At 39.0% G+C, this 13,205-nt stretch overlaps 1 protein-coding gene across 1 annotated transcript in view; it reads right to left on the reverse strand.

Annotated features, from left to right (window-relative positions):
• LOC114657918 (Fanconi anemia group A protein) overlaps positions 1-13,205 on the reverse strand; it is a 124,430-nt gene that overhangs the window by 26,542 nt on the left and 84,683 nt on the right. The window contains exons 26-31 of the mRNA XM_028809886.2: positions 10,287-10,471; positions 5,323-5,419; positions 4,279-4,446; positions 4,123-4,196; positions 3,522-3,650; positions 2,621-2,699 (exon numbers count right to left, since the gene is read on the reverse strand). Coding sequence (XP_028665719.2) covers positions 2,621-2,699; positions 3,522-3,650; positions 4,123-4,196; positions 4,279-4,446; positions 5,323-5,419; positions 10,287-10,471 — 732 coding nt within the window. The remainder of the gene's footprint in view (positions 1-2,620; positions 2,700-3,521; positions 3,651-4,122; positions 4,197-4,278; positions 4,447-5,322; positions 5,420-10,286; positions 10,472-13,205) is intronic.

Consider the following 13,205-nt stretch of genomic DNA (forward strand, 5'->3'; position numbering starts at 1 on the left):
GGAAGTAATGCCAGAGGAAGGCAGGAATAGTTTAATCAATCAGTCTTTATTCAGGCACCGGTGAGTACATAGGATTCATGTGTTGCAAGACAGAAGAGTGAAGTTCCGCCTTTCAGTTGGCTTTTTTATATTTTCTCCCTTCCTCTTACTTATAAAAAGGCAAAATATCGTTTACCTAAGTATTTCATCTTATAGTGCGCAAATTGGCAAACCCTTTCTGTTTTGTGTATGTGTCAGATGAGGCCCTAAAGAAGGAAAGGTCATCTTTCCTGTGTCTAACAGACGCGTTCCTAAATAGGAAGTTGTCCTAGGTCAGCTTACTGCACCCTGTCTTATGACAGATGCCTGTATGAATAACCTGCCATTATAGCAAAACAGCTTTGTCAGCTTTTAACCCTTAATAGCTTGCAGTTAAATTTTCTTTCATAATGGCTACTAGGCTACACACGTTTTGAAAGTGCCTCTGTCTGCTACAATATTTTTCTGTCATTTTAACTATTGCATCACTATATGCCATTCCAAATAGAGTTTAGATAAAGCATTGTGGTCTATGGATATACGACATGTTAAAAATGCTGCGGCTACTTTGTCATAGCATGTTTGCATTTCCAAATAGACAGTAATGTTAAATTTACTTAGTTCTTCGTTTAAACATGCAGTCAGGAGGTGAATGTTGTGCAGCCTTATCTGTGCATATACTGGTATTATTAGGCCGATTTATTGATTCTGGTGTTTTGAGTATTGAAATCTGCATCTCCTGTGCATCTTCATCATCAGCTCTCTTATCGGCAGTCCTTTTGTTGGCGTGTGACACATGGTTTATTTCAATTGCATATTTTGCAGTTCATATTTTCAATTCCAATCCTTTCACACTTACATTGACTCCTACTGCCATAATGCTGAACAGCAGAGAGCACACATAGCATCTGGAACAAAATATTGTTCATGTTTACCATTGGTCCACTGATGCCATCACATGCTATTGTATAATGTGATGCTACAGAAATATTTTTCACTTGCATTAGGTTGTTTATTTTTAAATCAAGTTATGTTTTTTTTTAAATATATAATGTGCTCTCTGCACACATGACACACATTTATATGTCTAATAAGGTTTTTAGGAGACTTTTTCACTGTGGATAGTTCATCATAAACATAAGCTTGCTCTCTGTAGGAACAGGATAACAAGAGCATCTCTGATTTGACAGAAATGTAACACTCAATGAGCCATCTAATTGTTCCTACCCAGGTTTAAGCAAAATTCACTCATGGTTGTCAGATTTAGTGAGACTAGATTTGGAGGGGACAATCTTCAATTTACTATTAAATTAAATGACCATAAAAGTGTATTTGCTCAAAAAAAGAGAACTTTCTAAGAACAAAACAAATAAAACATACTTATATGTTTTTGCTCAATCGGTTCTTTGCCTGGTTGTGGGCCTCATTATTAGTTAAAAAAACAATATTTACACATGATGCCCAGATTGCACACAGCCTTGGTATCTTCTTGAATCTGAGGCATTGAGAGTCATGACTGGGATAGACTAGTGTATTGAGGACACAAAAACAAGCAAGGCTGGGGCATCAAATGTGCCAAGTGCAGTTTATTATAACAGTGTTCAAGTACATAATTGCAGTGCATTCTTCAATCAAATAAACAACTAATAAATATTCCAATAAAAACAAGTGCTCAGAAGGTGTTAAAAATTAATCAATAAATAATTCATATAAACAAAGTTAAAATTAAGAATAAAACTAAAGGGTTAAAATAGTGTTCCTTGTCTGCTACCCTTCTGTGAGCCAAGTGCGTCTCTCTCTCTCTCACTGATGAAACACCAGCAAGTGTATTCAACCCTTAAACAGTCTATGAACAAGCTACCTTAGTCAGTTGCCCCCTGGAACGCCCATGGCCTGGCTCCAATATCCCACCATCATCATCCATAGGCCAATTGGCCGTTCCTGGTCACTTGATGCTCAGCAGGAATGACCCGACCCTGAAACACTGTCCCCCTTGCCCACAAGACAGTCTCCTTCTGACCACCATGTCTCCTGTCCAATGCACCAGTTCACACTTCCAATCTCACTCTTAGGTGTTCAACTCTGTTGATTTTCTTTCCCATCATTCTTTTTTTTCTCAATTCTTTGTTTTCTTGCCCTCTCTGTCCATCTCAGGCCCTTTATACTTTGTGGATGCAGGTGATTTGCTTAGGACCAGCAAAGTGTCAATTAGGAATAGCTGAACAGATCATGTCTGCATGTTAAACAAGCAATCAGCTGTTTCCCCATTGAATACCCCACAGCTGCACAGCTTCAAAATGGCACGTACCCACACCCATCTCCCAATAAAAACTGCAGTTTTTATTTTAAAAACTCTGAATCGCCATAAGCCCCTAACTCACTTTACCATGTTATATTAATTATATATATTAATTAATATATTTTTGTAGAATAGCATGTATTACTAATTAAATGCAATTGTTTCTTGGCGCTTCTGTTTTAGTTTTATTAATGTTTGCTGAAAGCAGTGTGTTATTATTATTATTCATTCCAGATATTCCCGATAACTGTATGAAAGCAATTAACCTTCTAATTAGGTAAAGAATAATTCTGAAGAACATACCTGTAGTCTGCAAAGGATATCTGAATAACATGTACCATGCTCTAATCCATTGCTCATATTACAGTAAAGCACCTTTGATCTGAAATTAAAGAGCACAACAAGTAACCATCAATCCACGTAAATAGTCAAGCTCCATCGACAATAACAGGTATGTGAGAGCTCAAAGGGATGTACTGTAATCTTCTAGTGAGTATTTTTATTTATGTTTTTTCACATTCTTGATACAGACATAAAAATAAGGTTAATAAAATTATTTTAACTAATTAAAACAAAACGAAAAGCATAAAATAAACAAAACTATTCTTAACATCGCCATAGCAACACTTCATTTTAAATCTTGCACACCACAAATCCAGCACTGAAATTTTAAGTCAAAAGAAACTTTGTAGGCATCATGTAGCTCCTCTTGCATTAACATACACAACCAAGTGCTTATTTCATATTACACAATCCCAAAAGCACCTTATTAGAGGCCTGTTTATAATGGCAAAATATTTTTAAGCCCATAATCTTGAGTTGAAAAATACATAATTTAGCCTAGTATGCTAAAATAATTGCTATTTAGACCAAAGATTTTCTAACATTGCTTGATTGAAGGGCTTCAACATTACTGCTAGTATATTTGCATACTCACATTTACATTGTACTGCAACAGTTTCACAATTGACTATAGAGACACCATGCCATGCCATTGTGTTAAAGATTTAATCAACTTTATTAATTTTCTTGTTAACAAATGTTAAAGATTCAAAATTAAGTGTAGCTCTGAAAGGCAGTGCAGCAGCTTTAATAACAAATTGTCAGATTACAAACCTGCACCTGTATTATTTAACATTATGCTTAGTTATGACTGAACATGCAAATAACACATTTGTACTGTCCAGTATTGTGTGTTACGGACCTTTGACTGTGCTCCACTAATGTGTTAATGATGACAGAGCATTCACTTTCCAAATCTCCTGCAAAGCCTCCAAAAATAAAAGAAGATGATAAATACTGCTGATAACAAATCCAGCGCTGATATTCCTGCCTAACACAGAAAAAAACATGATATGAACATGATGATGATGATGAAACACTTACTTAACTACATACATAATATATGTAAGCAATGCTTGGAAATGCTGAAGATGCAAAAGCATTGCTTGACAGGGTAGCTTTAATGAAAAAATGAAACACATGCTTTTTGTAAAAAGAACTGTCAATCCATTAGACAATGAAAAACAAAGGGCTCCATCTCAGAGGATACGCAAGTGAGGCTAGCATGTTGGCAAAACGAAACCTCCAAAGAAAGTCACTCGCTTAGCCGCTAATACAGAAGCGAGGCAAGCACATCAGCAAGAGGAAACCTCCGAAGAAAGACAGTTGCTTAGCTGCAAATACACAAGAGATGCCCAGAGTAGTTTCCTTTCAATTACCTGACATCTCTAAATTTCAATTTTTTTCTAGGACCCCGCGCTTTTTACAGCATGGGTTTACACAGCCAGTTAACTTATAATTACCTTTCCATATCCGAAAGAAAATCTTTTCCTGGCTGAACATCCAATTCAGCCATGACCCAGTCTTTAAATGTCAACTGAAATTAAAAAAAAAAAAACATAATTTAATCTATGAAAATGCTAAGACAAAATTACTTATTTTTAATATGAAATACATACCTTAAACTCTGGTAGCATTACAAGCTCTTTAAGCTTATGATAATTATACAGGGCAAGAGCAGACTTCTTCCAACCACAAGAAGGAGGTACAATAGAGTTCCTGGTTATTTCATCCTCAAAACTTCCAAATCGAACTTCTGCATAAAGTCTTGGGATTATGTATTGAATCTGAAAATATATTCACTTGTATCTCTTCAGCATTTTCAAAATCATTACTTACATAAGAAAAAGTTCATAAGATATATTTTTAACCTCAAATGATGAATTATGAAAAGTATCAGAGTATCAAAGAGGTCAGGGAGCATGCACTGGTATGACACGTTCCAGCACCCACCATACAATGAAATAGCTCAGGATTCTGGTTGGCAACCCCCAAAGCAGGCACACAGTCCAGTCCCTCCCATCTGGAAATGACCATCTCTCTGCCGCAGCCAGGTGTTATGTGGTTGCCCTCCTTGGCCTGGAACAACCGTTCGGTTCCTCAACAATGAGGATCCTGTAAGCCGGATCACCCATGGGGAAATCACACAACATGGCTGTAGTGTCGTAACTGACGCTCCCTCACAATGCAGGTAATGTGTCTTATTCAGGGCTCTGTGAGCAACTGCTTGTTCGACACAAAGTCATACCAGAAGTACCCAAGGATTCTCCGATATTCGTGTTTGTGCTTGATGAGAACCCTCAGTGCCAGGATGTGGTCAATGGTAGACTTCTTAAGTGTAAAACCAGACAGCTCCGGTTGCTGGTAAGTGAGCAGGTGATCAAGAATCATATAAAGGATGACCCCAGCAAGGACCTTACCAGGTACAGAGAGCTGTGTTATCCACCTATAGTTGTCGCAATCCAGGCGATCACCCTTTCCTTTCCAGATAGGGACAACAAGTCCCACTTTCAAGTCAGTTTAAATTACGCCCATCTTCCAAATGGAAGCAAAGATTGCTTGCATTGCAAGGAGCACAGCCTTACCCCATTATAGTCTGAGGAAAATGAAGTAGGGTAAATTTCATATTACCAATATAATTACAAATATATTTATTTACATACTTTTTTGCAAAAACCCTTGGGAATGCAGGCCTTTATTTCTTCTACAGAAGCAGAGTTCCACATACAAAATCCATAAGTTAAAGCTGCAGTGCAAAACCTGAAGTGGGAGGAAAACAGATATGCTAGTACATTAAAATAACTCCACGTTTGTATCACTAAAAGTAAGACATACTATTAGAGTCAACATAATTATGTGGAAAGAGAACAATTTAGGTTTCTTTTTGTTTTTTTTAAGGTGACTCATGAAAATGTATATAATATATGCACTGGTTTATCTTGTATTCAGATTAAATATTTAATTCATTTAATATTGTAGACATGCACTTGGCGCACGTACAATGCCTGTATTGAAATAAAAAAAAAATCAGTTATGGCTAGAACCTAAAGAATATATATTTTTTTTTTTAATAATTTTTTTCAAAGTTATTTTTTTCATAATCATAGCATTCAGTACATTCTTTGGACCAAGAATCTTGTGTTGTTAAATAAATCTGAATTGATGAAAAAAAATTTCAAGAGCAAAAGCTTGTGACCAAAGTGGCACTAAAAGAAATGTGAAACAATAGCCATTAAACATAACACTTTAATCTGACAAATGCTCTCTGAGTTTGGAAGCATATGTATAATAACAAAACAAACTGAAACTAAGTTTTAAATTACAGATTACTGGGAATATGTTGTCTAAGGAAAAGATAAATTTGTTTTCTGTTTATAGCAAACTAGTCATTTAGCCCGTTACAATAACGGGCGCTAGAACAGTAGTGCATAAACATTAGTAGGAACAGTCTATATTAAATGGCAAGGGACTTTGACCTCATTCTTTTTGTTGGTCGTATTTTTCTTTCTTTTAGCCTTTCTTTTGTTGATGTTTACATGCTGAGCTGACCGTTCTTCGTGGGCTGCCGCCGTGTATTGTGTGCCTTTAATTTTCTGTAACAGTAATACTGTCTTGTACGGCTCTATTCAATAAGGGCGCGCACAAAAAGGCGAGCTTTAAAAAGGCGACCTCAATTGAGCGCGCCTTTATTCACTGCGCCCAATTGAGGTCACCCTTTTGAGGCTCGCCTTTTTGTGCGCGCCCTTATTGAAGGATGCCTGTGCGCGCCCTTATTGGAGGATACCGTCTTGTACGTCCGTTGGCTTGTACGTCTGTAATATACCTTTAATTTTCTCTGGCAGTAATACAGGCGTGCGCGTCGGTAATATGCTTTTAATCTCCTCTGACAGTAATACTGGCTTGTATGTGGCTGTAATATGCGTCACTGTATTGTGTACCTTTAATTTCCTCTTGCAGTAATACTGGTTTGTATTTCCGTAGAACGCCTCTAACTTTCTCTGACAGTAATATCGCGCATTGCACCGTGCCCCGCACATGCGCACTTCATCAGAAGACACCCACACACGGACACCTGGACGCACATAGGGATTTTATATATATAGATGGCATGGGTGGAGTTTTAAAGTAAACTGTAGTATGTGTTAAAGAGCCAATAATGGTATGTAATAGAATACCACCAATAATCCAGAAATACTACATACAGTATATCTGTAGCTGTTAAGTACAATGTCTTAAAGTTAAAATGCTGTAATGTAACATATTATTTTCCTAATAATCCTAAATTTAGTTTTTCCTTTACTTTTTCCAATGTAGTAATTTTTTTAGGCTTTTTACTACAGTGCTTGATTTTCATAGCACCTTTTGATATACCAGCTATGTACTTTCAAACTCCTGGGACCGACTTATGCCCAACCAATTGTAAACTCCTGCCTTACTGGCATGACAGGCTTTGTCTGATCCTCTGTGATCATGAACTAGACTAAGTGGGTTTAGGAATGTTTTATTAATTGAAACTTAATATATACAGTTATTTTGTTCATACCATGATGAACAGGTCTAAATAACAGTAGACCAAAGGCAAGACATAATCTAATGCATTTCTGGATGCATTACAGATACCACAAATAGATACTCTTAGTGCAGAGGAATTGGATAAACCTCTAGCGCTACCAGAATTACTAGATGGTATAAAGTCACTTCAGAGTGGGAAAGCAGCAGGCCCCGATGGCTACCCTGCCAAATTTTATAAGAAGTTCTCCACTCAGCTAGCTCCCCTTCTATTAGCAACATTAACAGAAGCTAGAGACAATAAAATTCTACCTCAAACTTTCGTCAAGCATCAATCACCATCTTTCCTAAACAAAATAAGGATGTATTACAATGTGCATCATACAGACCAATTTCACTTCTGAATAATGATGTTAAAATACTCTCAAAAGTCCTAGCTAGAAGGATGGAGAAAGTGCTGCCTTCAGTAATATCACAAGATCAAACTGGATTTATTAAAGGCCGACATTTAGCGTACAATCTTCGATTCCTGTTTAATGTAATATACTCACATGCAAAGTCAAATATCCCAGAGATTTTATTATCCTTGGATGCAGAATAAGCATTTGATATGATTGAATGGAAGTACCTTTTCACTACATTGGAGAAATTTGGGTTTGGCCTAAACATTTGTGCATGGATTAAACTACTGTATGCCAATACAGAAGCTTCAGTTTGTATTAACAACATTAATTCAGACTACTTTAAACTAGAATGTGGTACCAGACAAGGATGCCCCTTGTCACCACTACTTTTTGCAATCGCCATTGAGCCACTGGCAGTTCACTTTCGAAATGCTTATGAGATAAAGGGGATTATCAGAGAAGGACTTGAACAGAAAATTTCTTTATATGCTGATGATATGGTACTGTATATATCAGACCCACAAAATACTGTGCCTACAGTCCTAACGGCACTAACAGAATTCTAAAAGATTTCTGGTCTCAGAATTAATTTGACTAAAAGTGTGCTCTTTCCAGTGAATTCTCAAGCACACAATATTAGATTGGACATCTTCCCTTTTATCATCGCAGATCAGTTCAAATATCTAGGGGTAAACATCACAAGTAAACATAAAGCTCTTTATCAACAAAATTTTGCTGTCTGTATGGAAAAAATCAAGCAAGACTTGCACAGATGGTCAACCCTTCATCTCACTTTAGCTGGAAGAATTAACATTGTTAAGATGAATATCCTCCCTAAGCTTCTCTTTTTATTTCAAAATATTCCAATATACATCAATAAATCATTCTTTAAGAAATTAGATTCAACCATAACCACATTTATTTGGAATTCAAAACATCCACGTATCCAAAGAGCGACCTTACAAAGGCCAAAGGCAGAAGGTGGCATGGCTCTGCCTAAATTTCAATTTTACTACTGGGCAGCAAAAATACAACATTTAAAAACCTGGACATTGACACAAATAGATAAACATATGCAGGCTTGGTCTGCAATAGAAATAGAATCCTGCAGTTCATCTTTATATTCCTTGCTTTGCGCCCCAATAAATGCAAATTATCGCCAATATACTAATAACCCAAAAGTGCTTCACTCACTCAAAATATGGAACCAATGTAGGAAACATTTTAAGATAGAGAATCTTTTTCAACAATCGCAAACATATGCAGTTTTTAATGTCTGGAAAACATTTGGGATTAAATCACTTAGAGATCTGTACACAGACAACCAACGTCTTTGCATCCTATGAACAATTACATTCTAAATTTAACGTTCCAGCAACACATTTCTTTCACTATCTTCAAATAAGAAACTTTGTTAAACAGAACCTGCCCAGTTTCCCTCATCTCCCACCTCCCTCTATGCTGGAAAAAATTCTCATCAGTTTCAAGGACTTAGACAGAATCTCTGCAATATATAAAACCATTTTACAGTCCGTCCCTTTCAAAGATCCAAGGACAATGGGAAAGGGATCTCTCCCTCAACATATCAGAAAAGGAGTGGAAGGTAGCAATGCAGAGAATTCATTCGAGCTCCATATGTGCAAAGCATACAGTTATTCAACTAAAAATTATATATCAAGCACATCTGTCTCGCTTAAAATTATCCAAAATGTTTCCAGGGCAAGATTCAACCTGTGAACGCTGCAATCAATTTCCAGCCTCACTGGGCCACATGTTCTGGGCCTGCACCAAACTGACATCATTTTGGACCAAGATTTTTAAATGCCTTTCAGACAGCCTTGGTGTCACAATCCCTCCTAATCCACTAACAGCTGTGTTTGGTGTACTTCCAGAGGGGCTTAAAGTGGAGAAGGACAAACAAACTGTAATTGACTTTACTACACTATTGGCACGTAGACTTATCTTGCTCAACTGGAAGAATCCTAACTCTCCCCTTTTAAGTCAATGGGTAACTGATGTTATATATTATTTGAAATTGGAAAACATAAAATTCTCACTTACAGGATCTGTGCAGAAATTTTTCCAAACCTGGCAGGATCTACTCAATAACATTTTAGAATAAGCTTTTAAAGCACTGAGGAAGCAGATTCTCTCCCTTTTTTTGTCTTCTCCATTTATCTATATTCACTTATTACTCTATCTATTTGCTTATTTTTACTAGGTTTAAATTTTATTCTTCTGGCCATGCTGTCTTTCTCAAGGGTGGTGGTTGATTTTTTTTCAATCCTATTCTTGTAAAATTGATGTATTTGTATGGAATGTTGTGTGATTTCAATAAAATCAATAAAAATTAAAAAAAAAAAAAAGAAAACAGTAGACCAAAGGAACTGTTGAAGTTGCCTACCCTAGGGAAAGTAATATTCTGTTTTAATCAGTACAACAACCAAACGCAAGAAGAGGCAGCATGTCAAGAACCAAAGCCACATTAGCTTCCCGTTATCTCTCTTTACAGTCAACAATTTTAAGAAAAATACTGTAAACATTCATACATGGAACAGGGTACATTTTTGGAGCCCAGCCCTTTGTTCACTGTCATATTGTAAAAAATAATGCATGCTCCATGCAAAATTAAAATTGGGAAGTTTCAAACAATTTTGAACAGGCAGACATTCTGGTTTATACAGTATGTAAGGTGGTTTCTTGCTTGAACTTACTTTGAACAGAATGTTGTTGATTCTTCACTGTTGCACAGCATTAGATCATTTAAACATTCAGCAAAGTCAATGAGGTTATCACAGTCTACACCTGAATTGACAAGTGTGACCTGGATTTTAGATTCATGAAGGTGAATCACAAAAGCAGACAATCCTAAGATATGTACACCTGTTAGAGAGGACCCCTGGAGGAAGAAACAAAAATAAGAGATGTCAGCAACGAGCAAACACTCCAAAATGAAGTTCAAGTAAATTTTAAGTTAAAAGTTTAAATAGTTTAAAGATTTTAGATTTTACTTTACTGTAAACTAAATAAATAGCTACTGTGCAGGACTATAGTGCAAGACTCTTATTTTTAAGGAAAAAACTGTTTTGTCATGCATGTGTGTCTGAGGGTCATCATCCAAGCTCTTCCCAGGTTAGTAATACCACCTTAGGCCAAGAGGAGGTGCTGCCGCTAAGAGCCTTGTTGTGTTCTTCCTCCACAGTCTGGAGAAAATGCCCGATGAGGGTAATTAACCCCGTCCCTTTTGGTCCTGGGGCTTTAAAATGAATGACAACCTGAATGGAGGTGTCTTTTGACAAGGGGGACTACCTAATGACAGGACCTTCAAACTTTACATTGATGGCAGAAGCCCAACGATTGGGCCATGTGACTATGTGGCAGTAATTCTGTTGTTTTCACACCACTGTGCATTATTTTTGTTTATAAAAGGACTAGTACTACAATGGGGAGTTCTGTTCTGCGACCACAAACTGCTTTCTGACTCACCAACTCTTCTTCCCTCGACCACATCTGGTGTAGTCGGCAGGATGGCAGAGCCACTGAATCTCACCGACCTGGTTCACCAGCTTGCCAAACAGGTCAACTAATTACAAGTGCAACACGCTGAGCTACTGAATGCAGAAACCCGCCGCAAGGCAGCCCACATCCACCTGCCTGGCTGGGGCCAGGGGCCTGCCACAGCTGCTTATCCCAATGCAACCTTGGGACAATGTGGGAACTTTAGTTTCGATATTTGAGTGTATGGCCACCCGGTAACAGTTGCTGCAGTATGACAGGGGTACACATGCTTGCCCCCTTTTTGACAGGAGAAGCCCAAAGTGCATTTTACAATTTGGAGGAGTAGGCAGCAGCAGAATATGTCACTCCTTGTCCACTCCAGATCCTTGTCCACTATGGTCTAACCCTAGTGTGCCAAGCACAAATGTGTCAAGAATGGCACTTCGACCCAGAGCAATCAATAAGGTCACAGGCCTTCAATCTGTCGGGAACAATGGCCCACTGTTTGCATCCGTGGGAAGTGGCACCCCAAGTGTATCACAGAAATGGTGACCACAGATTACCTAGTACACACCTGAGGAGCTTGTGGCTATAATCGAGTGACACTGGTCCACTATTCAATCTGAGAGGCCGGAGCAGTGACAAAGAACCAGACCAACCTATGCCCAGTGCCCAGAGCCAGAGAAGCGGAGACAGGTCTGCTCACCTGCAGCAATCTAGTGCCATCGCTGGGACAAACCGTGACCAACTGTCCCCAAGCAGACAATCTGATGGAAGTGTGCATGGGAAGACAGATGCTGTGAAGCGGTCGCAGCTAACCCTCTTGTGTTTCCTTTTACAGATCTGGCTCGAGTGAGTGGGCGTTATGTTCTGTCACAACAATACGACTGAAAACTGGCCAGTCTCACTTGCATACACAGCGAGTCTCGGCTATACCCTAGTACGTTATATTGGCTAATGGCACAGGGGCAATGAGGGTGGTAGCTATGCTGGCTCCACCATTTGCATTCATCTTAGGATGAGACTGACCACAGAGTAAAGTCAACAGTGACCAACCGTGTTGGGCAGCACACAGGAACCTGATCATGGACAGTGATTCCACATCTAATAGTGATGTCCCTCAATGCAAGTAAGCAGGCAAAGATGTAATCACCCAGTATGACGAAGCCGACCTGGAGGTGACTGCAGTCATTCACGGTCCTACCTCCTGGGCCCGCTGCTGCAGGCGAGGCTATGCCTGACCCCTTGATGAATCTGTTACGAGTTTGTTCCATACCTGCATCATTCAAGTGGGCACAATGGTGCGATACCTCACTCAAGTTTGCTTGGAATGTCAACTCTGTGGTGGATGGCCAACCAACCAGTGATTCCATAGCATCCGGACCCTCAATTCGTGCTCAAAAATGATGTTATACCAGATAACAGAGGACCATGGCAATCCCCAAAGCCAGTTACTGTTCCCGAGGCCTTACCGCTGTGAGATCTGCAATCTGGCACACACACACATCTATTAGGTGTTCACTTCGACTCCAAACAACTCTTAAGAGCATCAAAAAGAGGTGGTTTTGTAGGCCTTGTCCGGAGTGCCAACTAACTCAAATACCCCAGCAAGACAGTGCACCTCTCATTCACCGGCCATTAGTTGACATCCCCTTTGAGTAGACTGGATTAGATATAGTTGGTCCACTTGAACCCTCAGCACAGACCAGGGGACACCTTTTACGTCAAACTCCTTCAGGGAGGTGGCCAGATTAACCTATATCACCCACCTCAAAAACTCTGTTTACCACCCTCAAACAGATGGGCTGGTTGAGCAGTTCAACCAGACATTTAAACAGATGCTGAGGAAGGTGGTGCGGACTGACAGACAGGGCTGGGACCAGCTCTTACTGCTTCTTTTATTTGCCTTCTGGGAAGTTCCGTAGACCTCCATGGGTTTCTCCCCATTCAAACTTTTATACAGGAGACAGCCGCGGGGGTCTTCTTGACCTGATTCAATAGGGATTGAAGAAGGAATCAATGCCCTCCTCCTGCAATACTACTGAGTACACCGCAGGCTTACACAACCCAGCTATACAACCATGGCAACAGCATTTGCGAGTTCCGTGCAGGAGACCAGGGGCCTCATGTATACA

This window comes from Erpetoichthys calabaricus, chromosome 9 (genome assembly GCF_900747795.2).
Source record: "Erpetoichthys calabaricus chromosome 9, fErpCal1.3, whole genome shotgun sequence".
NCBI classification, from domain to species: Eukaryota; Metazoa; Chordata; class Cladistia; order Polypteriformes; family Polypteridae; genus Erpetoichthys; species Erpetoichthys calabaricus.